The sequence below is a fragment of the Prunus persica genome, chromosome G1 (assembly GCF_000346465.2).
Source record: "Prunus persica cultivar Lovell chromosome G1, Prunus_persica_NCBIv2, whole genome shotgun sequence".
Lineage (NCBI taxonomy): Eukaryota > Viridiplantae > Streptophyta > Magnoliopsida > Rosales > Rosaceae > Prunus > Prunus persica.
The window spans coordinates 37,149,209-37,176,485 of NC_034009.1; the positions used below are offsets into that span (position 1 = coordinate 37,149,209).

The 27,277-nt window shown below is 37.8% G+C and overlaps 6 protein-coding genes across 9 annotated transcripts; 5 read left to right on the forward strand and 1 right to left on the reverse strand.

Moving 5' to 3' along the window:
• On the reverse strand, positions 1,630-3,638 carry LOC18789228 (protein DCL, chloroplastic). The gene is made up of 2 exons (XM_007225746.2): positions 3,029-3,638; positions 1,630-2,070 (listed from the first exon to the last, which is right to left on the reverse strand). The coding sequence occupies exons 1-2, from the start codon at positions 3,494-3,496 to the stop codon at positions 1,894-1,896; spliced, it is 645 nt and encodes a 214-aa protein (XP_007225808.1). The 5' UTR covers positions 3,497-3,638; the 3' UTR covers positions 1,630-1,893.
• On the forward strand, positions 7,556-8,996 carry LOC18792178 (glutamate receptor 2.1). The gene is made up of 4 exons (XM_020557509.1): positions 7,556-7,738; positions 7,858-8,023; positions 8,195-8,595; positions 8,691-8,996. Exons 1-4 carry the CDS (start codon positions 7,556-7,558, stop codon positions 8,994-8,996), a joined length of 1,056 nt encoding a protein of 351 aa, XP_020413098.1.
• Positions 9,959-13,098, forward strand: LOC18793627 (glutamate receptor 2.5). The gene is made up of 5 exons (XM_020557515.1): positions 9,959-10,052; positions 10,183-11,505; positions 11,554-11,856; positions 11,950-12,347; positions 12,646-13,098. Exons 1-5 carry the CDS (start codon positions 9,959-9,961, stop codon positions 13,096-13,098), a joined length of 2,571 nt encoding a protein of 856 aa, XP_020413104.1.
• Positions 13,987-18,970, forward strand: LOC18790762 (serine/threonine-protein kinase tricorner). The gene is made up of 12 exons (XM_007222558.2): positions 13,987-14,685; positions 15,162-15,336; positions 15,632-15,715; positions 15,836-16,077; positions 16,402-16,633; positions 16,845-17,009; positions 17,117-17,248; positions 17,559-17,672; positions 17,911-17,958; positions 18,067-18,145; positions 18,373-18,429; positions 18,518-18,970. Exons 1-12 carry the CDS (start codon positions 14,495-14,497, stop codon positions 18,574-18,576), a joined length of 1,578 nt encoding a protein of 525 aa, XP_007222620.1. The 5' UTR covers positions 13,987-14,494; the 3' UTR covers positions 18,577-18,970.
• On the forward strand, positions 20,652-23,624 carry LOC18793850. 2 transcript variants are annotated; one of them, XM_020555879.1, is made up of 5 exons: positions 20,652-20,939; positions 21,548-21,751; positions 21,839-22,162; positions 22,766-22,878; positions 22,977-23,624. In XM_020555879.1, exons 1-4 carry the CDS (start codon positions 20,841-20,843, stop codon positions 22,841-22,843), a joined length of 705 nt encoding a protein of 234 aa, XP_020411468.1. In that variant the 5' UTR covers positions 20,652-20,840; the 3' UTR covers positions 22,844-22,878; positions 22,977-23,624. The 2 variants fall into 2 exon arrangements, with proteins under 2 accessions (XP_020411468.1, XP_007227548.1); XM_007227486.2 differs by having other exon boundaries at positions 20,662-20,939; positions 21,839-22,142.
• On the forward strand, positions 24,482-27,277 carry LOC18793883 (coenzyme Q-binding protein COQ10 homolog, mitochondrial). Of its 3 annotated transcripts, XM_020555145.1 has the most exons (5): positions 24,482-24,692; positions 24,815-25,117; positions 25,414-25,627; positions 26,414-26,545; positions 26,729-27,277. In XM_020555145.1, exons 2-5 carry the CDS (start codon positions 24,840-24,842, stop codon positions 26,849-26,851), a joined length of 747 nt encoding a protein of 248 aa, XP_020410734.1. In that variant the 5' UTR covers positions 24,482-24,692; positions 24,815-24,839; the 3' UTR covers positions 26,852-27,277. The 3 variants fall into 3 exon arrangements, with proteins under 3 accessions (XP_020410734.1, XP_020410733.1, XP_007227558.1); XM_020555144.1 differs by having other exon boundaries at positions 24,483-25,117; XM_007227496.2 differs by having other exon boundaries at positions 24,489-25,117; positions 25,414-25,609.

Genomic DNA, 27,277 nt, shown 5'->3' on the forward strand with positions numbered 1-27,277 from the left:
TTTTAAATTAAAAAATAGAATTATTATTATTATTATTAGTAAGAAAAGTCATTAAATTTTCAATCCATAGTTATTTTCAACTTAAGGTCCAAAGAAGGCCAGGAAAAGTGAAAAGAAAAAATTTGCAAATTATTTTGTCTTATAAGGTGGAGTTTTCAAGGGAAGATGTGGATGAGGATGTAGGGTTTTGTTTGTGGACTAATTAAGGCCTTTTTTACAAAGGACAATGAGTACATAGCTATCTTCGCATTCAAAGCCACATGCATTATGATTGTTTTGGATATGAATTGACGATACTATGTCGAAGTTAAGAAGAGAAGGAGGGAAACTCACACATATGGGGTACTATGAGAGCTTGAATTCCAAACCACTTAAAGGCACACAAAAAATTCAGGGCCAATCCAGCTAATACAATGGTTAGAATTGACGATATTAAGAGAAGGCACATGGTGGGTTTAGAAAATGGAGAATTGAAATATATTCCATAATGGCATAGTTGCTTCTGGCAATCTGAGATTGGAAGCGAAGAAAATGGAAAAAGCTGTCAAGCATGCGCCTTTCCTTGTGCTAAAATATTGCCTTAAGCGAACCCTTTGCTATAGTGGCTGCTTGCATAAATTTTCCCCTTTTGGATTGGAATTTTATCCTTGTGAAAGCGAATGTCAAGATAATATGTAACTAAAGGAACACAACCCGACAAATTCATCATGTACTATTCTATTCTTTGTTATTTTCACTCACTCGTTCATTGAATTCAGATATTTACTCAAAGTCTTGGTGAAAGAATAAAAGGGTTCTTCGAGCAATAAAGAGCGAGTTTTTCGTCCTTTCAAAATGCAAATAACAGCTCTCTTACAAAATGTCAAAAGAACTTGCAAACTTGGACAGTCGTGTTGTCGTCACTCATCCGTCATGTATCTCCCTATCGCATTCAAAAGAACCCTCTAGGTCCTGTTTATTTTAATTAGCAACCTTTAAATTACTGGTAGCAGTTGTAATTTGGGTGGGAAGCTTTTCAGGCGTGGTTGGGGAAAAAGTTGGGGTTTTTATAGCAATTATGTTTTGTGGTATTTTGTTCATAACATGGTGCCAACGTTCTTCTAAATGAACCCACAATTTTGAAAGGAAAAAAAAAAAACATTCTCATTTCTCAGATGCTAGTGCTTTCGTTTTTTAGGTGTGATGTGAATGCATACCTGCATAATGAATACGTGTTTCATATCAGACACTTCCTACACAAATGGATGTCTACGAAGCCTCATCCCATCCGAGAAAAAAGCCTCGCATTAAGTCGATTGATGTGCCATTACAAAAGGGGTCCATGTTTATGAAGTGCAGGAAGCAGATTTTCAACGAGCTTTGTTTGCTTGGCACTTGGCAGTGATGAAGTCACAAGAAACTGAAAATCTAGGAGATTGAATGCCTTCTGGGTCCTCTCTAATTCAGAAAAACTTACTTCAAACGGGGATTGCTATTCTAATATCATAACACTTGAAAAAATTATCTCATGTACCATTGTGTTATTGACAGAGGTATCAAAAAGTGTATCCCTGTTGCATGAAATTGTTTCTCCCTCTAATTGCATGCTTGATCCCCTTGTCGCCAAATGATCTTTAAGAGAGAGAGAGAGAGAGAGAATACCACCCACTCCATTTCACTTAAGAGAATATATCAAAGGCCAAATACAGTTTTTGTGCCACAGCATTTGTTACCGTAGTTTCATTGTAACAGGTGCATCTCTCTACCTTGAAAGAATTTTCAATATCTACTACTGCTACTTTCTTGACATTTAATCTGACAATTAAAACTGGCATATACCAAGCAATATGGAGGCAACAAAAATTTTCTTTAACATACAGGTTATACAAAGTCAGATGGTTTGATTATCTGGCTTCATAAACCGCGTCTGCGCTTTCGGAAATGTCTGAGGATGAAGCTGTCTGCGTATAGAGGATAGTTCTTCCTGATCAGCCCCTTTATGCACTTCCAGTATGAAAAGTCGACCAATGTTCCATCCTTTTGAACAATGAACAAACATCTTGAGCTTTCAAAATCAGGATGATAACCAACCTGTCAACCCAAAAAGAGAAATTTGCATCATTTTAGGAAATCCAATTCACTTGTAAAACACTAATATCAGATACTTAAGAAAACCAAAAGGTGCTCATGTTTGACAAAGTATCGAATGCAGAAGAAGATTTCCATATTTGGTTTTAGAATTCAAACATGACTGCCTGATGTCAAGTGCCACCATTTTGGATGAATGTTGTTGAGATCACACAACCTACTTTTCAACATTTCAGGATTCTAGGAGTGGATTAAAACGTCTTCGGTCAACTAACTGTTCATTATTTGTGTTCTGAACACCAGAAAGTAACAAGTAACAATTCTTACTTATCATTCACTGGTGAAGCTCATACCAGAAACAATACAGATAACTATATATCTAAAGGGAAGTAGAGTGACTGAGCCCCAACCCCATTCTGCACTGGAGTGATGGAGCGTAAACACTCCCACACCAGAGTGCCAGAGTTCATTGGGGAAGCATTAGGAAAATGCATATCCGATGATGGAGGACAAACATTACATGCATAAGCTAACATAAGCCCCAAGTTCCTATAGAACAGTTGTTAGAAGGAAAAAAGAAAAAGATGGCTGATCCTTAATGAGCCAGAGTTGAATGATTCATACAAGATAAGAGTAGTAGAAATTCAAAAGCAATGCAGTCTGATCAATGGCAAAACAGAAATGATTGATATACACAGTTTAATTACAAAAGTAACAGGCATATCCAAATAGATAATAACTCATGTTTTTCAAAATTCTCAGTTGCCCAAATTCTCTTACTCATACCCTCTTCTATGGAAAACGATAGTTATATGGAACAAATAAAAAATGGGCAATCAAGCAATCCAAACTGAGACCTATATGGAAACATCCAATTATTAAATTTGGCACAACAAAATCCACACCCAGAAGAGTAAAAGAAGCTAAATTCGAGAGAATTGAATAAAGGAAGAGATTTTACTGTGATATAATCAATCCCAGAACCGATCTTCTTCTGAGCTTCAGGGTGAAATGGAAGCAACCTCTCAAGAACAGTCTTCTCATGCTCAGGGCTCAATCTATCTCCGCTCTCGTATTTCCCAGAATGAAGTATCATCCTCACGAACCCAACCAGAGGAACCGTGTCTTCCAAAATCTTATCTTCCCAATCGACCCATTTCCCGTCTTCTCCTTCATCTTCATCCGAAATTCCATCCATGTCCTTCCCGGACGACACCACCGGCTTCCGAAGCAATCCCGGGTCGGGTCCCTGCGTTCCTGGCCTCCCGGTTCTGCTGCCCCCGTCCGCCCCGGTCTTCAGGGCACAGAGACGGGCCTGGAGCGCAGTCGTTTTGAGGAAAGGGAAAGATAGAGTTACGGGGCACGGGTTGAGAGTGAGGGAGTTTATCTGGTGGTGGACTAGTGGCGGTGATCTAGAGAGAGATGCCATGGCTGTGCCCTAGCTTCTACTAGCTTAAGCTCTGCTGTAAGTAACTGTGCTCTTTTATTTATCAATTCTCATACTTCTTCTTCAAAGTTGAAGCCTTGAAGACCCATTATCAGTCACAGTCAGCGCCTGTAGATGCTTTAGCAGATAAAGAAGCAAAATGCCCGCTCGGTTCTCCACTCTCCACCTCTACCTCCAATCCTTTGGGCTAGCATGGGTTTGCTACCAGAAGCCCAAAGCCCAAAACCCAATTCTGAATTTTGGCTTGGGTCAACGGTCAATTGTTTGACCCTCCATCAGTGCCTAGGGATCACAATTTCGGAGACGACTTGAAAAGAACAAGAAATAATCGAGTATAATACCTATAACATGATAAATATAGGTATAAATTACTTAAACATTAAAGTATATGATCCTTGAAGCTTAGTTTTAGAGAAAATAATTTGTAAACGGGTTGTGGGTATTATCTTGTGTCACACATGTAATATTAATAATCGTGTCGTGTTTGTGTTGACCCTAATGCAACATGAACACGAATTTAACACCCTAGCATTCCCTCTGATTCACTATTCAACTCAGAAATTGAGCACCACCAAGCTTTCCCATCTCTTCCTTCTCCTCCTGACTCAAAGTGTCTCTGTCGAAGAAGAGATTAAGAAGTTGAGGAGCAAGAGCAACAGGGTCTTCATAGATTAGACTCTCTGTCACATATATATACCTATATATATATATATATATATATATATATCTACTCATCTATATACCAGTTTCTGAGAATCTGCAAATATAGTTCTGAGAGGCAATGCAGAAAGTTGTCTGATAGAAACAATACCCTCACTTGTTTGTATGCTTAGCTTTTTTGCATGACCATTCTGAGATGCATTTTGTTTGAATTTGATATGCATATAGGGCAGTACTTAATAAAGAAGCAAGACCAAGCTTGGTTATTGACTTGAATTCAAGACCTCAAACCAGTTGGGAGCTCATTTCTCATTCCTCTATTTCTTGCCCTCATGTTGTACAGCTTGTTACCTGAGAATTGAAATTTTCTTTCCATTTAACAATTATCATGTCTCTATCACATACTCATGTACAAATCTATTTCTGAGAATCTAACTATATTCTTCTCAGAGGTAATGCAGGAAGTCGTCTTAATAAATAAGCAAAACCAAGCTACCAGAAAAACAATGATATGTTGACTTTCATAAAATATTGCACCCAATAATAAATCAGGAAACCCAAATTTCAACTAAAAAGAATTAGCTACAGCCCGCTAACAGCCAGGGGAATGCAGAACCCAGTACAATCATTTTGAAGGGTCATGGAAACAATGACAATAAAAAAAATTTCAGCTTTGAATCTTTCTTGATTGCCCGTCTACCAAAAGTCAACTCATTCAAGCTCTCAATAAGATACATGATACTATATATTCCCATTATTCTCCAAAGGAATAGCATTGAAAAGCAATATGTCTGGTGGTCTTTCTTTCTTCTTGGTATTGCTATCGTTGGTGAGTTCAGTCAAACCTGATGGAAGTGAGGACAAATGTCAAATAACCCAACAGATAACTGCAAGAGTTGGTTGTGTTATTGATCACAGCTCTCGAGTGGGAAAAGAACAGAAAGTAGTCATGGAAATGGCTATTCAAGATCTTTCTAAGTCAATCTGCGCTAGAGTGGATTTACACCTGAAAGATTAACATGGGAACTCAGCTCGAGCAACAGGTGCAGGTAAAGTTGTATCTACACTCCTAAACTGTTATATTTGCATGCCAATTTCAGCAAAACTTTGGTTACTTCTCTCTGAAATGAAAAAGTATTTTGTTTTGCAGCAATCAGTCTTCTCAGTAGCAAACAAGTTGTAGCCATCATCGGAACACTGACCATGCAAGAAGCAGCTCTACTCTCTGAGATCGAAAATAGTTTTCCCATCATATCCCTTACTTCCACCGCCACGAGCCCACAATCAGAGTCACTTCAATGGCCAATTTCCATCCAAATAGCTAACAACATTGCCTTCCATATGCAATGCGTTGCGGCCTTAGTTGGTCATTTCCAATGGCAAAAGGTGACTGCAGTTTACGAACAATAATGAATTTTCCTCTCATTTAGGGATCATAACTCTCCTCTCTGATTCACTTAGATTAGTCAACTCAGATATTGAACACCACCAAGCTTTCCCATTCAAGCCTTCTGTCTCACACCCGGAGGCCCTTGTTGAAGAAGAGCTTAAGAAGTTGAGAAGCAAGAGCAATAGGGTCTTCATAGTCATGCAGTTCTCTTTGCAGTCAGCTGTCATTTTCTTTGAAAAGGCAAAGCAGCTGGGCATGATGGACAAAGGCTATGTGTGGATTGTCACAGATGAGATTGCAAAACTTCTTGATTCTGTTGACACATATGACAAGTATAACATGCAAGGTGTCATTGGTATTAAAACTCACTTTGCAGGAACCTCATTCAAGCAGTTCAAAACCAGATTTCGCAGGATATATGGACTACGGTACCCTGAAGTCCTAGTATCTTCGCTCTCCGAGCTAATGATGCAATTTGGGCCACTGGTCGAGCCATTAAAATATTGCAACAGGGAAATGTTACCTCAAAAGAACTGTCTCAAAAAATTCTGTCGACTGCTTTCCAAGGTCTAAGTGGCATGATAGAGTTCAAAAATGGAATGCTATCACAACCACCAACCTTTCAAATCATTAATGTGATTGGCAGAAGCTAGAGAGAGATGGCATTCTGGTCACCAAGATACGGTTTCTCAGAGAACTTGATGAAACATACTGATATGAATGCTTTTGCTGAAGTTTTGGGTCCAATCTATTGGCCTGGTGGATTACAGACAACCCGAAAGGGATGGACACCTGTTGATGTGGTGTTAGTATGAAATTTGTATTGTCATTTCTTAGACTCTAGTATAGGTGAAATTGGCACTACTCATTCAATCTCATACTTCCGAGGTATGACTTGACCGATATGAGAAACTGATTTCAGGTAAATCATGACATAATCATGCATTCATTATAAGATTCCTAGTTTGAGTTTTTTTTTCAATCAAGTATTTTTATGTTAATCTTATTTTTAATTAGATTAGACTTTATCTCTTAAGATTACTTTTCTAGTTAGACTCTATTTTGATTTAAGTTAAAATATTATCTTTTCCTATTATGACTTGCACGTTGAAATCTTCCCTTACTTGATTGGTCTAATTCATTTGTTTTAATAGATATTGTTTTTCTATTAAAAATTGGATGGTTGTCGTTTTTCAATAAGAATCCATATTGAACTAATATTCATGTTGGAAAACCAATTGTGGTCTTCATAAGAGTCCAAATTGAGCTAAAAGTTCATAGTAATAATTGAAGTGGGTTTGGTACTCGTGTGCTGCCATCTGACTAGGTATAGGAAGCTTTGAATAAAAGAAGCTTGCCTCTCCTTGGTTTCATAGAGCTTTTGATATTTGTGTTGAGCACATAGAATTCTTAAGCAAAAGCTGTTGTGCATATATTTGAGATAAATCATCAAGTGTTTCATGTTTTTACTTGGTGATTTATCAAACACTTTAATCATTCATATTGCATTCATTTGCATTGTTCGGTGACTTATACGGTTGAGGGCACAAAGACCGTGGTAGCAGTTTTCCTCTGGCGAGCTTGAAGCAATCGTGGCCAGTATTGCGTTCAACATAAGGAGTGTCAAAGATCATCCCGTGACAGAAGTTGAGTTACGAAGAAGTCGGTAAACATCATCTAGAATGTGTCTAGGATAAATGTGTGAGTACTTCTTGTAATCATCGTTTTATAGTGGATTTGTGTTAGACTGAGGAGTCCCGTGGATTTTCCCCAGAGGTGGGGTTTTACCACGTAAAATAATTCTCTGCGTATTCTTTTATTTTATGCAACACGTTTCAGGATTGATAAGCCATATCAATCATGCTACATAAGTTTATTTTTACTTATTTGATTATAATATTAAATTGACCTATTCACCTCCCTCTAGGCATTTTTAGTCATCCTACAAGTATTTTCATGTGGATAGAGCCTTAAAGATAGGGGTTCCTGCGATGGGTGCATTCACGCAGTTTGTGAAAGTAAGATATGACCCGGACAATAATGAGACAGACATCTCAGGATTTTCAATTGATGTGTTTGAAGCAGCTGTCAAACATCTCCCTTATCAATTGCCTTACGAGTTTGTGCCCTTCAATGGCTCATATGATGAGATGGTGGAACTGGTCTCCAATAAGGTAGAGATTCTTTTTCTTCTGCACTAATTCCACTCCTAAGATGACCACCATTTGCAACATTGAAGTGTCTTGGCTTTATGTACTAATGCTGTTTATGCAGTGCTCAATTCTATATACAGCCATGCATAAGCTCTGGGCTGGAGATGGTAGTCACTGTGAAGCCAGATAAGCTGAAGGAAACAGAGATGTTGGTGTGGCCTTTCACCAGAGAAATGTGGTTCCTCCTGTTTGTTACACACCTTTCTGTATGCTTGGTCGCCTGCTTAATGGAAATTGTACATGGACGTAGCTTAGAGGACATTGGAGCCTTTTGGTTCTGCGTTGATGTCCTGTTTATTTGCACCGAGTAAGTACTCATAAAAACTAAAGAAATCATACTTATAGTACTTGTCACCTTACTGGCACCCTCTATAACATACAGCCTCATATGATCTCCTACATTTGTACAAAATGCAGGAGAACAATTTAAGAACCCTTGGGCTCGGTTGCTGCTGGCTCCATGGCTATTGGCAATTGTAGTTGTAACAGCTACTTTCACTGCAAGCCTCTCCTCCATGATGACCGTCTCTTGGGTCCAACCATCTGTGCTTGATATTGAAACACTAAAGATGACAAATGCAACTGTTGGTTGCAATGGAAACTCTTTTATTGTGAGGTACTTGATTAATGTCTTAGAGTTTAGACCAGAAAATATCAAGGGTATTGCCTCCATAAGTGACTACCCAGAGGCCTTTGAGAGGAAGGATATTACAGCAGCTTTCTTTGTTTCTCCCCATGCTAAAGTCTTCCTTGCAAAACACTGCAACGCTGTCTTTACCAAAACAGGATCGGTGTACAAGCCTAGTGGTTTTGGATTTGTAAGTTTCTCCCCTTCCTCTGCATTTCTTTAAGTAGTGTAGTCCATGTTTGTTTTGTTCATAAGATAATGTTGCATTTCTCATATCTGCTGCAGGTTTTTCAAAAGGGTTCGCCTCTGGCTACTGACATCTCAGAGGCAATGTTAGAGGCAACTGAGAGTGGACAAGTGGAAAAGTTAGAAAAACAAATGCTCTCCTCTTATGATTGCTCCTCTCCAATCAACTCAAACAATGGTTCAATAGGTCCTGGACCTTTGTCTGGCCTATTTCTACTAGCAGGTTTGGCTTGTGCATTGGCATTTTTGGTAACAATTGTGCGTTTAGTGCGTGAGCATTGGAGGAATTTTCTTCCTGGAATCATGCTTGTGGAAGTTGAGCTGCAACCCAACCCTGTTAATTAACACAAGAGTTTGGAGAGGGGATTTTACATAGCTGTGTGCTGTGAGAATAATCACTTTTAGGATTGTCGTGAGAATTGTCACTCCTAGTAGCTCTGTGAAGAAAAGCAGTTAAAGTATTTGACAAATTGTATTTAAAAGTGCCATAAGTATGTTGAGCATTGGATAATTTCAATTTCCAAAGGGTTGTGGCTGTGTATGATGGCTAAAATGAACATTATACTTGAGAAGAATTTTGCATCCGTAAAGAATACAAATTATACAACCCTTATTTTATTTTTCTAAAACATAAAAACAGGCTAAATAAATTGCTTTGGTGAGGAACAACTAAACAAATCCAAGGACTTGGATTTTTTTTTTTCTTCATTCAAATCCAAATTCAAGCCACGCTTCCTAACTGGTCTTATGACATGTCTCTATCACATATACATATATATATATATATATATTTCTCAGAAGTATGCAGGAAGTTGTCTGATACAGACAGACAGAGGTCACCATTTGTGTTGAATTCTTGGTTCTGACTAGAACTGAAGATCTCAAAAATGTCTGGAGCTATTTACATTTGGGGGAGGCGTTTTTGACGGGCCAACCTACAAAGTCCCCACCTGGCCAATTTTTCAACTCAGCTAGCTTCGAGAAAAACAAAGATATGTTTGGTGCTGACTTAAATTAAATATATAGTGTTAAATTTCAGAGAGACTGGCCAACCTACAAAGTCCAAAAACAGAGAAGCATTCTTTTATTAGTGGATAAATGTCTAGCAGTCTCTCTTTCTACTGCCAACCTAAGCAAAATGTCTAGCAGTCTCTCTTTCTACTTGGTTTTGCTGTTGTTGGTGGGTTCAGCCAAGGCTAGTGGAAGAGGGAATAAATGTCAAATAACTCAACAGACAATTGCAGGAATAGGTGGTGTTGTTGATTACAAGCTCTCGTGTGGGCAAGGAACAGAAAATAGCCATGAAAATGGCTATCCAAGACCTTTTCCACTCAACCTGCGCTAGATTGGATTTGCACCTTGAAGATTCACAAGGCAATTCAGCTGGAGCAATAGCTGGTGGTAAAGTTATAAACTTAATGTCACAAACTGATATAAACGTTAGTCGTTTAATGCTCTTGAATTTGCATGCCAATATCATCAAAATTTGGTTAGTTGGGTCTAAATATGGACATGTATGTTTGTTTTGCAGCAATCAATCTGCTCAATAGCAAACAAGTTGTAGCCATAATTGGAACACTGACCATGCAGGAAGCAGCTCTAGTTTCTGAGATTGGTCATAATAACACCAAAATATTTCCCCCCGTCATATCACTTCCTTCCACTACCATAAGCCCACCAACTGAGTCTCTTCAATGGCCAAATTTCTTCCAATTAGCTAACGATATCCTCTTCCATAAGCAATGCGTTGCAGCCTTAGTTGGTCATTTCCAATGGCGGAAGGTGACTGCAATTTACGAGCACAAAAATGAACTTTCTTCCGCTTCTGCAATCATGATTAGTATCCTCTCTGATTCACTTAGATTAGTCAACTCAGAGATTGAGCACTACAGAGCTTTCCCATCCCTTTCTTCTCTCTCTGACCCGGATGGCTTCGTTGACAAGGAACTTAAGAATTTGAGAAGCAAGAGCAACCGGGTTTTTATAGTCATGCAGTTTTCTTTACAGTCAGCTGTCCTTTTTTTTGAAAAGGCAAAGCAATTGGGCATGATGGACAAAGGCCATGTTTGGATTGTAACAGATGAGATTGCAAGCCTTCTTGATTCTGTTGATTCTTCTATCAAATACAACATGCAGGGTGTTGTTGGTATTAAAACCAACTTCATAGAAACTACAAAGACTTTCAGACGGTTCAAAACCAGATTTCACAGAATATACGGACTACAATACCTTGAAGAAGAAGAAAATTCTAGTCCTAGTATCTTTGCTCTTCGAGCTTATGACACAATCTGGGCTATTGCTGGAGCCATGAAAAATGTTACCACAAAAGAATTGTCTCAAAAAATTGTGTCCACTTCTTTCCAAGGTCTAAGTGGCAAGATAGAATTCAAAAATGGCATGCTATCACAACCACCAACCTTTCAAATCATTAATATTGTTGGCAAAAGCTACAGAGAGATAGCATTCTGGTCACCAAGATTTGGTTTCTCAGAGAACTTGATCATGCACAGTGACATGAAAGAGAGGATTGAGAATGGTTCTATTCAAGTTTTGGGTCCAATCTATTGGCCTGGTGGCTTGCTAGCAACCCCAAAGGGGTGGATACCAGTTGAAGGGGAAAGACCCTTAAAGATTGGGATCCCTGCAAGGGGTGCCTTCAATCAATTTCTGAAAGTAAGCTATGATCAGGAGAGGAATGAGACACAAATATCTGGATTTTCAATTGATGTTTTTGAAGCAGCAGTCAAACATCTCCCTTATCAATTGCCTTATGTGTTTGTTCCCTTCAATGGCTCATATGATGAATTGGTGCAACAGGTCTACTACAAGGTAGATGTTCTTCTTCTTTTGAACTGTATTTGACCTTATTATAGCATGACAATTTGATTCTTTGTACAATAAGGCTTGGATGCAGCTGTTGGTGATATAGAAGTCGTAGCGGATCGGTATCGTTTTGTTGAATTCTCACAGCCATATGTGAGCTCTGGACTTGTGATGGTAGTCACCGTAAAGCCAGATAAGCTGAAGGAAAAATGGATGTTCATGAAGACCTTCACCAAAAGCATGTGGTTCCTCTTGATTGTGGCGCACCTTTCTGTATGCTTTGTCGTCTGGTTAATTGAAAATGAACATGGAGACAACCTTGAACTAAAGGGCATTGGGGCCATCCTTTGGTTCTCTGTCACTATCCTGTTCTTTGCACAGAGTAAGTACTGAATCCCAAAAGCTTACGCTGTTTGAAAATGGACGGACAATGTATATCAAGCTAACATCCTAGATGTCGATCTAAAATATGCAGGAGAACGAGTTCAGAGCAATTGGGCTCGGTTGGTGCTGGCTCCATGGTTAGTGGTGATTCTAGTTGTGACAGCTACTTTCACTGCAAGCCTCACCTCCATGATGACTGTCACTCGAGTTCAGCCGTCTGCGCTTGATGTTGAAACACTTAAGAGAACAAATGCAACTGTTGGGTGTAATGGTAATTCTTTTATTGTTAGATACGTGATTAATGTTTTAGAATTCAAACCAGAAAATACCAAAAGAATTGCCTCAATAAGTGACTACCCAAATGCCTTTGAGAGGAAAGATATTGCTGCAGCTTTCTTTGTTGCCCCCCATGCTAAAGTCTTCCTTGCAAAGTACTGCAAGGGATATATCAATTCAGGACCAGTTTACAAGCCTAGCGGCTTTGCATTTGTGAGTCTCTCCTTACTTATGTTTAATTTGTTAACCAATCTTTAATAAATAAAACTATTATCAGGTTGATATACATTGTTGACTCCTCTTCTGATAACCTCTCCACGTGCAAAATGGACTTGCACATGAATTCCATACACGTGAGATATGCAATCCGTAATACGATCAATAATTACGATACATGTAGAATGAGAATCATTTATGTCAACATGTCATATTTTACAAAACATTACTCATGAGTCATTTTCAATCACCTCTAAACTTATCTTATTCCTGCATTTTTCATTAAATGTTTCAGGTTTTTGCAAAAGGTTCTCCTTTGGCTTTTGACATATCAGAGGCAATCCTAGAGACCAATGAGAGAGGACAAGTGGAACAACTAGAAAAACAAATGCTCTCCTCTTATAACTGCTCCTCTTCAACCAAGTTGGAGAACGAAGATTCCATAGGTCCTGGGCCTTTCTCTGGCCTCTTCTTAATTTCGGGTTTCGTTTGTGCATCTGCATTTTTCGTCACAGTTGTGCGTATAGCGGGTAGGCATGTGCAGAACTTGAGCTGCATACGAGCAATGTTGATCAACACAAGAATTTGGAAATGGACTTCTATATCCTTAGCCATGAGCTGCAGAAAACCTAAAAGCTACTGCTCCACAAGAAGCTCCATGGTGAAGCCAAACAGCCAAGGAGAAAAGCTTGATGAGCTAGAACACAATTCAATGAGTACTGGAATGGTAATTATTACTCAACACTGAAATTAGTTTAACAATTTGTATGTTGCAAAATCAAATTCTTCCATGAAGAATTGTAAATACAAAGAACTTAACTTGTATACTAGAAGATTCAATGAAGGTTGTGTATAGTTTTATCCTTTCTGATGCAATTCAAATTTTCTCAGCAATTATTATTAGTCAAGTCCTAATAATTGACCACACTTTTGGAGTTTACGTTTAATTGTCTAACGATGAAATCTTACTATCTTTTTGAAGAAGAGGATTCGAACTTAGAACCTCTTGCAATATTAAGATAAGAAAATCATAAGGATTTTCTAAGGTTTTCTTGGGGCTGTTGGCCCTTTTTGCAACGATAATCAAAGAATTTTCTAAGGTGATCAAAGGGCAAAGTAATGGCTAAAACTGGTAAAGTTGGTGCATGCACTATTTTTTATGAGTGATAAACTATAGACCACCTTTCATGGAACTTTTCTCTTTTTTTTTGGATGAAGGAACTTTTCTCTTTTAATTACCCAATGGGCATACAAAGTGAGAATTCTTCGCACTTCGAGGAGGAAGGAAAAAAAAACAATTGAGTGGCTGGCTCTAACAATTAGAATCATGATTAAATGCACAAAATGGTAATGATTTTTTAATTCTAAACAGTCCAATCATAATCCAACGGTCATGATCAAACCAATCAGACTCCCCCACACGATCCCCTCGTGACGCACACGTTTCAGCGCCTTGACCCCGGGACCACGAAAAGTTAATCAAACCACGGGTCACCTAAATCCAAATCCCAAAACGCAGACCGGCACAAACTAACACGACACGGTCCCAGCAAGTCCAGGCTCGAAACGTTAGTCTCACGCACCGGATCGAAACCCGTACAGTACAGCCAATTCAGATTCACAACCCTCTTTTGCTTGTTAAATTTGCAATGTATAGATCTCCGCCGACACAGCCATCCACCAATACAGTGTCCTTTTTTGTCTCTCTCTCTCTCTCCTCTTTCTTTCTCTCTCTAAAAAGTCAGAAATGAAAAATAATTAAATAAAAAAATTGCCTCCGAGATTCCAGTTCATGCGAGGAAAACGATGGCGTCGATTGCACTCCATTCCCTAGAAAGCCAAAAACAAAAACAAAAGCAAAACAGATTAACATTTTTAATTTTCCATTTTATATTATCCAGCCAAGCATATAAATAGAGATTTTATTTACATATACTACGCATAAGCCAGTGCATACTTTCGAGTATCCTTTTGCTTGCACTCTTACTCTGTCATTTTCGCAAACACTTGGCTCGCCAGATCTCTCCTCGAATTCTTGCAGCCGAAGCTTCTTCATTTCGTCGCTGAAATGCTTCACGGATTGAGGTTTTGATCTGGCTTTGTGGCTTCTCAGGGTTGATTTGATCGGGTTTGTTGTTGGAGAAATGGACGGCGGCGATGGGACGATGAGGCTCGGCGCTCTCAACTTGAAGCCGGATCGGGTCGGCGGCTTCGATTCGGGTCCCGACGTGTCGGTTTCGTCGCCGGTGACGAGGCAGAAGGCGGCGGCGGCGAAGCAGTTCATTGAGAATCACTACAAGAATTATCTACAAGGACTGCAGGATCGCAAAGAGAGGTAGTTTCTGATTCGTTTCCAAGTTTTCGATTGATTTTGGGTCAAATTGTGATCGAATTTTGAAGTGCCAGCTTGTTTAGCACTTCAACTTTGTGCGTTTATCATTTGTGTCAATTTGAAGGTTGGTGAATAGAGTTCTGCTACTATATACGCATTGTGTTGTGTTATATGTGCTGCATTTGTGTCCATGCTCAATTTTAATTTCCTTCAATTTTTTCCTTTTAATCATAGTTTCCTTTTGTCTTTGCTATTTACGGTTTCTGTTTGGTAATTAGGAAACTTCAGCTGTGAACTTTAATTTCCATTGTTCTCATTTATGGTTCGGTTCCAGTAAATAGCTAAGTGCAATAATATATTGAGCAATGTTGCTGTGAGTGCTGTGAGAAAGACTATTTAGCTTGGGCAGACCTTTCTTGTAATTTGGACAACAAGAATAATTTTGTAACTCAACTCAATTACATATTTCTCTGTTTTAGACGCCGAGCACTTCAAAGGAAAGCACAAGAAGATCAGATACCAACTGAGGAACAAGAAGAGATGATGAGGATATTGGAACGCAGAGAAACAGAATACATGAGGCTGCAAAGACGTAAAATCGGAATTGATGATTTTGAGCAATTAACTGTCATTGGTAAAGGGGCATTTGGTGAGGTATGTAAAAACATCGAGTTACTTGACTTCACAGAGCTTTTTTGTTTTCCCTTATAAACACACGTACATGGTATTTTTCTGTCCAGTTTTCATTACAAAAGGTTTTATATTCATTTCAGATAGCTCTAGTATTAGCTTTATGAACCATATGAAGCCCCTTGACGTAGCTTTGATAGTATTATGTATATTATAGAATTATGGTTTTAGTTCTGTTGATCATATAGATATAGAAATGGGATATACGTTGTAACATATAAAATATGACACTCATCTCTTAAGTGTTTAACAAACGCAGGTAAGGTTATGTCGTGCTAAAGGTACAGGAGAGATTTATGCCATGAAGAAATTGAAGAAATCTGAGATGCTTAGCCGAGGACAGGTGACAATTTTCTAATTTAAAGAACTTTAGGTTATGTCCTGATACTGCACCATGTACTATATCATTGTGCATCATGATATATTGTTAATAATTCTAATGCATTTTATTTCCGCCTTTTAGGTTGAGCACGTGCGTTCTGAGAGGAACTTGCTTGCAGAAGTTGATAGCCGGTGCATTGTAAAACTTCATTATTCATTTCAAGATTCTGATTTCTTATACCTTATCATGGAGTACTTACCTGGTGGTGATATTATGACCTTATTGATGAGAGAAGATACTCTTTCCGAAGATGTTGCACGTTTTTACATAGCAGAGAGTATTCTGGCTATTCACTCAATCCATCAACACAACTACATTCATAGGTATGACAATTGTGCACCAATTCTGTTTTTTTTATTTTTTATGAATAGCAACAAATTTTATTTTCTTTCCTTTTTATTTTATTTTATAAATGAATAGCATTCTTTAGTTCAATATAAAGATTATTTGAATGTTGTACGCATTTGAGTTTCCTTGCTGGTTCTTCTCGAAAAACATATTCATAGACACAAAAGGGGCGTACACACACACACACACACACACACACACACACACACACACGAAAACACGTGTAATTTTGAAAATGTACTTGTTTCGAAGTAAAAGGATGTAAACTTATATGTGCTGTGACTGGGTTCTTCTTACAGGGACATAAAACCAGATAACCTGATACTGGATAAAAATGGCCATTTGAAGCTTTCAGATTTTGGCTTGTGTAAACCTCTGGATGACAAGTATTCTACACTGTTACTGGAAAATGATGATTTAACCTCCCAGGAATCCATATCTGAAACTGAAGGACACTCTGGCTGTGATAAGGTTCCTTGGTTGATGCCAAAAGAACAATTACAACAATGGAAACGTAATCGTCGTGCCCTGGTAATATTTATCCCATTTTCTTATCAACTCTTCCTCAAATCTTCAAATCCTCATCCAAAATATTAGATTTAGTATCCATGCATATCAAGCAGTGATGTCCTTTCTTACCTAGATTATTGGAAATTTGAAATTTCGAACTTCTTAATTTTGTAGTTGTTGAGTGATTAATTTGTACATATTGTGAGTTACAAAGACCATCCATTTTGTTCAGGCTTATTCAACCGTTGGAACTCTTGACTATATGGCACCTGAGGTGTTGCTCAAGAAAGGATATGGAATAGAGTGCGATTGGTGGTCCCTAGGGGCAATCATGTATGAGATGCTTGTAGGCTATCCTCCCTTCTGCTCTGATGACCCAAGGATCACATGCCGCAAGGTAATATCATCATGGTTGTCTATGAGATGTTTGATGCAATCCTTTATAATTGGAGAGTAGATAACATTACCCTTTTTCTTTTTTTTTCTTTTTTTTTTTGTGTATAGATAATCAATTGGAGAACATGCCTGAAATTTCCTGACGAACCAAAAATTTCGGATGAGGCAAAGGATCTGATCTGTCACTTGTTATGTGACGTTGAATCAAGGCTTGGGACACATGGAGCAGAAGAAATTAAGGTAACCAGGTTTCAAAGAATTATGATGTTCTTTACAAGTATGTTAAAACTTCAGAAAACTACTTGTTTTTGTGATAGTAGTGACTGTACATAAGAAATTAAAGTAATGACTTGGTGGGTGTGTTGAAATAGTTATGGTACTATACATTAGTAAAGTTCCAGATAACCATCTGGTTCTTCTACTATTAAAGTTCCAGATAAGCATATGCTTCTTCTTAAAAAAATTTAACTCATGCATGTTAGCAGTTAGCACAATGTTGTAATATATTCTTGTTCGATGTTTGTTCACTTAAAAGCTAATGTTTTCTCAGGCCCATCCATGGTTCAGATGTGTTCAGTGGGACAGGCTGTATGAAATCGAAGCTGCATATAAACCTACAGTAATTGGAGACTTGGACACGCAGAATTTTGAAAAGTTTCCTGAAGTGAGTTCATTGAAAATCAATGAGTTGGAATCTGCTATATTTTTAGTGGGACATGATTTATTCGAATGAAAAAGGCTGATATTCTTGCAAATTGTATTTTTTTAATAGGCCTTGGTACTATCTTTTTGGGTCCGCACTTCTATCTTTAAGCATATTTTTCGCTAAATCAAAGCCAAATCATGTTGATAGTAGTTGCCATTTTTTTAAAAAAAATTTCCCCCTTTTTTCCCTATTATAGGTAGAGGGTCCGCCATCTACAATGCCAACAGTGGGACCTTGGCGGAAGGTAATGACTTCATGTTCTCTCCTATTTATTTAAGTTTATGTGTGAAGCTTGTGCGATTGTTCTAATATTAGATCTAATGTGATATCTTTTGCTTGTTTGGTATTGCAGATGTTAACGTCGAAAGATACCAATTTCATTGGATACACTTTTAAGAAATCAGATGTCCTCAGATCACTTGAAAGTTCAGGTCTGCTGCTTCTACAGTTAGATTGCTTTCCTTTATCAATTTGGATGCTAATTCTCATTACACGTCTGACCATATTGGCATATGATCTGAAATTACAAATGAAGAGAGCTCTATACAATAAAGAATTCGGACATGAGCATGGATCATATCTTATGAAGATGTCGCATTATTCTTCACGCCTCTTGCAAATATTGTTCCTAGACTTAAAATTTGGGCATGCATTGTAGGTACAGACATGAGATCAAATGGTTCTGCAAAGGCCCCTTCTCTGATTTCCTTATTAGGTACGTTTATTAATTTTTTACAAGCACAAGCTGGCAACCAGCAGCTGGCTTCCTTTTACCTTACCTTTTCTGCTTCCTGCTAATGCAGGTAGAATTGACTTGCAAGAAACTGCGATACCAGAGGGAGATCAGAAGCAGGAAATTTAAGTATTGTAAGGGACTGAGAATTATTATTTTCCTCTGGCGTGTAATCTGCAACAGAAGCCGTTGTTGCTAAAGCTATGCAAGATTTGTTGTAAACATGAAGACATGAATAAAGAGGTCAGCTTAAAGTTGATATGATCTTGGGTGGTATTCTTTATCACTCCACCCCAAATACGCCTTGATGTATAACTGCTGCTGTAAAAACCATCATTCTTAAATTCAACCTTCCCCCCCCCCCCTATGTTTCCTGAGTTTTTTGTTATAACATATGTATTCCCTTATTTTTAGTACAAGGAAAATTTGTACATTAATTATACCAACATCTTATTCAGTTTTGTCTATCAGAGTGGATACATCATCGAAATATCTATTACATTATGGATGCTTTGGATTTGAATTTTTTTCTTTCTTTCTTTTGTCCTGAATTTGAATTTGAATTTGAATTTACAAAAAACGAAAACACTTATAACGACTTGTTCTAGCCCAAAAAAACATCACTTATCTACTTGTTCACCAATTGTTAAACTACACGTGGCACCAATAAACCTTGATGCATGCAGCTCCGAACCCTCCATGTAATTTACTTATACTCGAGTTTTCGTGTTCCATTTCCCCTCCTCCAATGTTATCGAAGTGGTGACGAAATGAAGTTGCTTTTAATTGTAATGATGTAAAGCAGTTCTCATCCAATAAATATACTAGAATGCAGAATTAGGATAGATATTCATTGTACCTGAGACATACAGTGATTTGACTCTGACTAGCCCGATTATCTCCCAAATTATTTTGTATGATCAAGATAGCAGCTCAATTATGTGGACCCACTCAAGATATTTTCTTAGCCGATCTACATCTTTCACATTTTTTAAATTCCCATTGTTCTTTCTTTATATTTTGTCTATAATTTGTTTTCTGATATTATCTTCTTTGTGTTACACCTAAAGGACACATACGATAAATTATAGGATGGTTTTGTAATAAGGTCACGTGGTAGCTTGTATATATGTTATAATATGAGTGAACGACATGATGGATATTTCCCTCTTTTAGAAAATAATATCAATAAATATTCATTTATATTATAACATGTGTTCGTACTATTGTACTACACTATAACTACTCAACTCAAAGAATTAATTTTAAAATATTTTTCTTTCACCAATAGAGTATAACTTAGTTGGTTGAGCTCTTTCACCTCCACTCATGTGGTGGACAGAGGTTTAAAACTCTCAAAAATCCATTAAATAATAGGAGATTCACTATTATACCCAATGTAGGGGCCCAAATTATAAAAAATACCCTATATGAAATGGACTTTAGAAACACGCCCAAATATCATTTACAACATAACAAAAAGGCTTTTAACTTCTTATAAATTACAAAACTGCCATCAATTTCTTAAAACAAGTCCAACTTCAAAACCTCATAAAAAAAACCCAAAATACTCAATAGGGTATCAAAGTAATTTAATAATCCAACTTAAATTCAATAGAACCAGTTATCATTTTTGGGGTTTATTTATAGAAATTCAATAGTATATAATTTATCTATATTATTAGTGCTAAGAATGAATATATCACTAAATATCTCTTAAATATTTGGATGAAGACCCTAAACAAAAAAAGTTTTTCTTTCCTTTTCCTTAAACGAACAAATAAAAAAGGAATTCTTATTTGGTGAGGCAGAACCATAAATAAAGTGACCACATCTCTTTATCTCGACAGGTCCTTTTCTTCTATATTTCGAAATCTTTAATAAATCACAGTGATTTCATTGGACCTCACCAAATTCAGATACTTGAATATTTAAAAAATTGTTTTTATTAACTAATATCTTGTACCTCTAAACTGAAATTGCAAGGAAGAAAAGAAATATCAAAGACGAAAACGGCACGAAAGGGGTCGGGCCAACAACCCGACCCGAAAGTGAAAAGAGCGCGCGAAGAGGCGACGTAGGTGACAGTTAAAGGGCGGTGCCACGTAACCCAAAGCCGAAGGCAAAAGACAGGAGATATTTTGGAGGCTCCAATAAATATCTTGGCATCGCCACAGCGCCCATCAAAACCTGGGAGTGACGTGGCAGCGCCATGGCCCCATGACACGTGTAAAAGGAGTGACAACTGTACCGTTCTTTTGTTCCCATCACCGCCTCCAAAGCCTTCATTCCCTTTCGTTTCAATTCCAACCATCTTCTTCTTCTTAGATCACCTGAATTCTAGACCTTTGAAAAGCCATAGAGTTTCGAGAGCTGGGTTTTCGTTGTAATTTATGGATAATTTCAGGGCGAGAGAGTTGCAGATTTCTCAGTTAACCGTTGAGAGGCCAAGCCAGTTTGCTGCGCCGGACGAGGACCCTCCATCAGACCTGGTACTTTTCTGCTCTATATTTGCAGAAAAATCCGTACTTTGATCTTTTGGTTCGTTTCTCTTTTCTTTATTTTGAAAATTGGAACATGGTTTCTCCATGTCCCTTCCCAAAAAAACCCAATTGACGCTTACTTTGTGTGATTTATTTTCATTTTTTGGTTGGGATCTAATGGAAATTGGAAGGGATGGGGTTGGCTTATTGACAAGCTTTTTTGTAATGATCAAAATGGAAAAGTCGTCTTTTATTAATTAGAAATTGTGGGTTTTTTATCTTCTTTCTTTTCATGAAAATAATGACTGATATTTGTTATAGCGTTGCTCATTTCGTAGGGGATAATTGAAATATAGGAATGCCAATGCTTCCTTTTGCACTATTATGGAAGTAATATTGTGTGTATGAAATGGTTTGTGTTTCAAAAACTGAGAGGATGGTGTTGTCTAAATTTTTTTTGTTTCTCTAGTGACAACTTTTAACCTCTTTTTTGCTGGCAACAAAGGTGAAATGTTTTCTGCAAAGACATGCATATGTACATGTATGTGTGTGTGTATTTGTGTATTTGTGTGTAGTCTGATTTAAAGATTTCTGATCATAGTACATAACTTTATTAGGGTACTCCGGCCACAACAGAAACTATGTCTACAGAATGGACGGATGAGAAACACAGTATGTACCTGAAATCTATGGAAGCATCATTTGTTAACCAGTTGTATAGTTCCATGGATTCGCGGGGTTGGCACTCACAAAAGGGAAGTTTTTTGCATCCCAAATCATTAAGGCAACCCCAGTTCAATTCTCGAGCCCCTTCTGGCCAGGTTTTAGTCTGATCTATTTCTTGTAATGGCTATTCGATTGTATTATATAAATATGTGAATTAATTGGAACTTAATTGTTTGTTGCAGTTTAAGGTACTTCGAGGTGGCTGCTGGCAGAAAATCAATTTTGTAAGAGCTGAAGCTGAATTAAATAAGGCAGATGGATCTTGTGGTGATCTTCTGGAAAATCCGTGGGTGCTGCACTTCAGATCTTCCTGCAAGACCAAAGAAGTTGAATCTCCCATTGTCCAAGAAGCAGTTGCATCTGTAAGTGAGGAAGTTGATTCAATTGGGAAGAAGGAAATGCCCTGTGCACCAGCTACTTGTTCAAAGCATTTTCGTGCATCTCGCTCTCAGTTGTGCCATCAGGATATGGTTGGAGGCAACACAGGTGCTCTCAGCTATATTTTGGTGTGTTTGCTGAAAGATTTTGCCTAACTGTGTCTTGCAATGATTTTTTCCTCTCCCGCTATTGATTTTGTGTTTTAGTGTGCTTGTCTTGCATTATATGCTCTCTGTTGACAGTCTTTACTACACAGAAGAAACAAATACTTTCACCTGACATGGATTTTGATTGAATGGAGTTTCAAATGCTTAAATTGATTTAGTGAAATATCCTGCCTCATTCATCCAGTATTGTTTCTTTTATCCTACCCTTCAACTCCATTCTGTCATCTAGAGTATTTATGGAAATTTGGAATTTGAAAGGATAAGATGTAACCTTATAAACAAAATGACAGATGAAGTAGTTGGATGTGGATGGCACAGACATAGTTTTTACTGGTATATCAATCAATGGTAGAGAATAATGGGAGCCTGTTATGTGGTTGGATTTCTTTTATGCATTTTTGTACATGAGATTCATTTTCAGTGTTGCAAAACAAGAATATATTCTATTCTGTTGAGGCCAAATAGATCATAATTTGTACTTGCACTCTAAAATTGTCTGAAATAAGACTTCTAAATATATCTTCTAGCTGCCAAAAATTCATAAATCCTACTTTATGCTTGCAGAAGTGTCAGACCAGAACTTTGTTGATGAAGATATCAAAGAAGAAAAAACTCTTGGTTCATGTGATGCTAAGAGGATGAAAGCTCTTATACTCGATGTTGCAAATAACGATCAGGTAATGTACAATGCTTTATGCCTAAGACCAAATTTAGGTTGTTCTCCATCATGTGGCAATGGAGTCTTAATTTTGTTCTCTCTTATCTGCACTTTTAGGTTGTTCCACTGCGCAAGCCTGCTGATACCTGAAGATGTAACTAAGAATAATATTTCTAGAGCTAGATGAAGGGGACCCTGTAAGAGACAATGGATGCATTGTATGATTACGTTCTAACCTATGAATAATGGATGGAGACAGCATATTGACACTAGAGACCAAGTTTTAAGGTGTTGTTGTGTAGAGGCATACTTGTACATGTATGTCAGAGAGGGATAGAGATAGAGAGAGATTAATCAAGGCATTTATTCATATGTTTTGAACATTAGTACGAGTGGCATCAGTGCGACAAGAGTAGGAACAGGGCGGCAGAATGTGCTGTTACTATGCCTGTACAGATTTTGTTCTCACATTTTAGTCATTATTGTTAGTACCATTGCTAAGCTCTAGCACTGCTGTACTGGTGGAATGTAGTGTCTCATTTTTCTCTCTTCTTTGGCGAGGCAGAAACCCAGAGTTTAGACATGCTGATTCTACTGCAGATCGGGACTTTCTTCACTGCAATGAATTTTGTACTAAGCCATGATGAATGTATACAGTTGTATTGATTTTGCAAATGGGTCACAAACACAATATACGTTGTGTGGGGGGAGAACAGAATTCATCTGTTCAAGAAGTTATTGTTCATGTAATTTATGTTGGGGTGACATGCAAGATTGATCTGAGGTTTTAACAGTTTAACTGATACAATTGTGACGGACAACATGTGGGAAGTGAGACATAAGTTCAAATGTGGTAAGAACACGTATGGAGAATGGAATACGAATGATGGTTTGTGTATTTCTAGAGTGACAAAAGATTACAAATTAAGGACGTGCAAAATTTTGAATCACGAGGTACGTGAGATGTCGAATGTCAAAAAGAGTTTCGATAATGCATCAGAAGCAGCAAGTTATTTTCATTAGGTACAAAACTTGCATGTGACGTGGTTACATTATCGCCTAATCATGTGTGCTAATATTGGGAGAAAGACGAGTGTATACACCACCAATACATACACGTTTTCCTCCGGTCAAACACTGAACCAAAATCCTCCAAATTGATCACGGCAACTACTTTGATATCTAGGGTCATGGATGGATATTTCAATATTTTGGTGTCGAGCATTTTCAAGAGAGAGACTTTTATGCAATTGGGATATCACTTTTTGTTATCTTTGGCGAATAACACAATGACACGTAGGATAACTTTTTCACATGTCATTGCATTATTAATTGGAAATAGACAAACAGTGATATCTACATCACAAAAAAGTTTTTCTAATTTTCAAGGGATGAGGTAAAAGCGTGGGCAAACTTTATTTGCCTTACCACATAAGCATTTTTATGCTCCAGAGAAATAGGTAAATGGGTTGGCAAAATAGTATTCCCAACAAGGCAATGTTGATTACTTCAAAATAAATAGGTATATTGAGCCTCACTTATTTTTTACGATAAAATATCATCTCCACTCTCTTACCTATTTTTTATAAAATATTATAATAATTTGTAGAATTGCTTGAAGTAATCAACCTTTTTCATAAGGTAAATATACCACCTAGATTTCATTTGCATATTTCTTAGGAGATGCTCTATGATGAAACGTAAAATAAATTCATGAGATCAATTAACCCAAAAATCAAAAACGAACCCTGACGAAAAGCCGAAAACGCATGCGTATCATTCGATTTTGGTCCAGCCCCGGAGTCTAATCCCTTGCCGTCTGAGACTTTCGCGGTAAGTCAATTCGCCGCCTTCCTTTTCTCACGTAAATCCCTAGCCCCTTGGATTTCGATTTTCAAAAAATTCCCCAGCTTCCTTCGTCTCAAGCTTTCCAAATATTTGGGGCTTTCAATTAGGGTTTCCCAATCGTTAAAATTCACAATGCCGCCATTCTGGTCGAGCACGACCTCGAAGGCGGTGGGGTCCTTACTGTCCCGTAGAATCGGCCCGAGGCATCTGATCCGGTCCGGCCGGAAATACGACCCGGTTCGATGCTTTAGTAACATTGCGGGCATAGAAACCCCATCGTCGATCCACAAGTGGACCGGCGATTCCCGACTGGATTATAATTATAGGTCACGGAGGCAATTTCTCGGCTGCGGCGACGGCGAAGAAGGCGGTGTTTTATCCAAAGTTTATGAGGAGAAGCGCGTCTTGGGGTAATTTAGCTTCAATTTCACTCTTTTCTTGCGTTCTAATCATTCCCAATTTCAGCTACTTTATATGCTTTTGCTTGTATTTAGAATTCGTTGTTGCAATCCAATGGCAATGGAGTTCCTGATATGCTTTGGAATATTACAATTTTTTACATTGGCTTACTTCATAAGCTAATTGCCCACCAGGAAAGAAAAATTGGGTCTTGAATGCCCTGTTTCATTTTTGCATTATTTTGCTCTTTTTCCCGTTTTGATTACTATATGGGAGAGGCATGGCCTGATGCACTATCGGATTCTAGGTATTCTCCAGAGCAATTGTTCGATGTGGTTGCTGCTGTAGACTTGTATCATGGTTTTGTCCCCTGGTGTCAGCGGTCCGACATAATCAAAACCTTTCCGGATGGATCATTTGATGCTGAGCTGGAGATTGGTTTTAAATTTCTGGTGGAAAGTTACGTTTCCCATGTCGAATTAGAGAGAGCAAAGCGTATAAAGGCAATCATTTTCCTTCAAGTTTCGTATGATTCTTTCTATAAGTTTTCTTCAGCATTGGTTTGCTCACTTTTCTACTTGCTGACAGATAATCTATTGTATTGCAATGGCTCACAAGTGATCTTTTCTGATCTGGATAATTTTGAAATTGAATTACCTGAGTCTTACAAGTGTGACCGTATGTGACACCAAGTGTTTGGCGTTGCCCATGCGTGGTAGACATTAGATTTTAATGGGGAGTGTGAGGATTTTCTTTGGATTAGTTTAAGGAGTTTGGGTTGGGTTTTATGTTGCTAAAACACTTAGGGGCTTGGTGACATTGTGCATTTGGCAGTGTTGGGTTTTAGAGAATGAAGACCATGTACCTACTGAAGGTGCACACTTGAAGTTTTTAAGTTGAGCACTAACGTGGCATGTAAATGGATATTGTGCTTAGGAGTGACATAGCATGTATCAGCGTTTGTATGCTTTTTGGGATAGAAAATTTTGATGGAAGTCTTCCTAAAAGTTACTTTTTACTTTCGGTTATACCTTGATAAATAAGAACAATAATAGGTTGCTGGTGGTGGTGGTGTTAAAGATTAACTTCGGTACTGTCTCTTTTGTGAGTCATTGGGTGGCCTAATTTTGATTTTCACTAGTATCTTGTATCATTTATTGATGTTATTTTTCTAACTATACATTTATTTGAAAATGGTTCTTACTGATTTATTAGCATGAATTTGTTTCTTTACATTGTTATTATTGTTTTTGGTTTTGTTTTCTGATTCCTATTTATGACAATCTTTTTTTCTTGTTTAATTCTAGACCACTGTGTCAAATAGTTCCCTTTTCGATCATCTGATAAACATCTGGGAATTCAATCCGGGACCTGTTCCTGGATCTTGCAACCTTTATTTCTTGGTGGATTTCAAGTTCCGATCGCCAATTTACCGACAGGTGAGGTCCTTTTTTCAGTCTTTAACCGTGTTCTGTGGCAATTATTCAATCACTTTTCAGCCATAAGATGGACCACATATTAATGATCTGAACCCTGCATGGTCTGAAATTTGGGGATTGGAATTTAAAATCGTGATGAACTGCTGATCAAGCATTTTGATGTTGCAATGATTTTTGTCTCAGGTGGCATCTGTGTTCTTTAAGGAGGTGGTCTCTAAGCTTGTTGGTTCATTTAATGAGCGATGCCGTTTGATATACGGACCAGGAGTTCCAATTCATGAACATACATATGGACAAAGGGCATGATAGTTGATCATTTTTACCCATTAAAACAAGGTGTGAATGAGCTTCTGTGGAGTGCAGTCCGCAATACAACTGAATTCAAATTAACAGTCCCTCATCCCCCCCTGGGTAGTTTTTGTTCCATATGCTGCCCAGAGTCCCATTGATCATGTGTCACTGCTGAAGCCACATGGCGCAGAGGATTTCTTCTCTTATATCCCAATTTTCCATACATGTATGTACTCAATGGGATGAAGTTTAACATTTTAGCAGCATCTCCAAATAGTAAAATTATGTTGCAGTGGTAAAACTATCTTATAAGCTAGCTTTTCTTGTGTGAACAATGATCTAACCATTTATGCATTTGTTCTATAAGATTGGAAAAAGCTATTGTCTTTTGTCCATTTTTGTTTGCCACCACCCATATATGGATCAGCAGCTATTACATTA

Coding starts and splice junctions, on each gene's coding strand:
- LOC18789228 (XM_007225746.2), bottom strand. CDS start 3,496: ATGGCATCTCTCTCTAGATCACCGCCACTAGTCCACCACCAGATAAAC. Junction 2,071..3,028: donor CTGGGATTGATTATATCACA/GTAAAATCTCTT, acceptor TTGGGTTGACAG/GTTGGTTATCATCCTGATTT.
- LOC18792178 (XM_020557509.1), top strand. CDS start 7,556: ATGGGTGCATTCACGCAGTTTGTGAAAGTAAGATATGACCCGGACAAT. Junction 7,739..7,857: donor TGGAACTGGTCTCCAATAAG/GTAGAGATTCTT, acceptor TTCTATATACAG/CCATGCATAAGCTCTGGGCT. Junction 8,596..8,690: donor AGCCTAGTGGTTTTGGATTT/GTAAGTTTCTCC, acceptor TATCTGCTGCAG/GTTTTTCAAAAGGGTTCGCC.
- LOC18793627 (XM_020557515.1), top strand. CDS start 9,959: ATGGCTATCCAAGACCTTTTCCACTCAACCTGCGCTAGATTGGATTTG. Junction 11,506..11,553: donor TGTTCTTCTTCTTTTGAACT/GTATTTGACCTT, acceptor TTGTACAATAAG/GCTTGGATGCAGCTGTTGGT. Junction 12,348..12,645: donor AGCCTAGCGGCTTTGCATTT/GTGAGTCTCTCC, acceptor TAAATGTTTCAG/GTTTTTGCAAAAGGTTCTCC.
- LOC18790762 (XM_007222558.2), top strand. CDS start 14,495: ATGGACGGCGGCGATGGGACGATGAGGCTCGGCGCTCTCAACTTGAAG. Junction 17,010..17,116: donor CAAGGATCACATGCCGCAAG/GTAATATCATCA, acceptor TTTTGTGTATAG/ATAATCAATTGGAGAACATG. Junction 18,146..18,372: donor CAGATCACTTGAAAGTTCAG/GTCTGCTGCTTC, acceptor CATGCATTGTAG/GTACAGACATGAGATCAAAT.
- LOC18793850 (XM_007227486.2), top strand. CDS start 20,841: ATGGATAATTTCAGGGCGAGAGAGTTGCAGATTTCTCAGTTAACCGTT. Junction 22,143..22,765: donor TATGGTTGGAGGCAACACAG/GTGCTCTCAGCT, acceptor TTATGCTTGCAG/AAGTGTCAGACCAGAACTTT. Junction 22,879..22,976: donor ATGTTGCAAATAACGATCAG/GTAATGTACAAT, acceptor CTGCACTTTTAG/GTTGTTCCACTGCGCAAGCC.
- LOC18793883 (XM_020555145.1), top strand. CDS start 24,840: ATGCCGCCATTCTGGTCGAGCACGACCTCGAAGGCGGTGGGGTCCTTA. Junction 25,118..25,413: donor GAGGAGAAGCGCGTCTTGGG/GTAATTTAGCTT, acceptor ATCGGATTCTAG/GTATTCTCCAGAGCAATTGT. Junction 26,546..26,728: donor GATCGCCAATTTACCGACAG/GTGAGGTCCTTT, acceptor TTTTTGTCTCAG/GTGGCATCTGTGTTCTTTAA.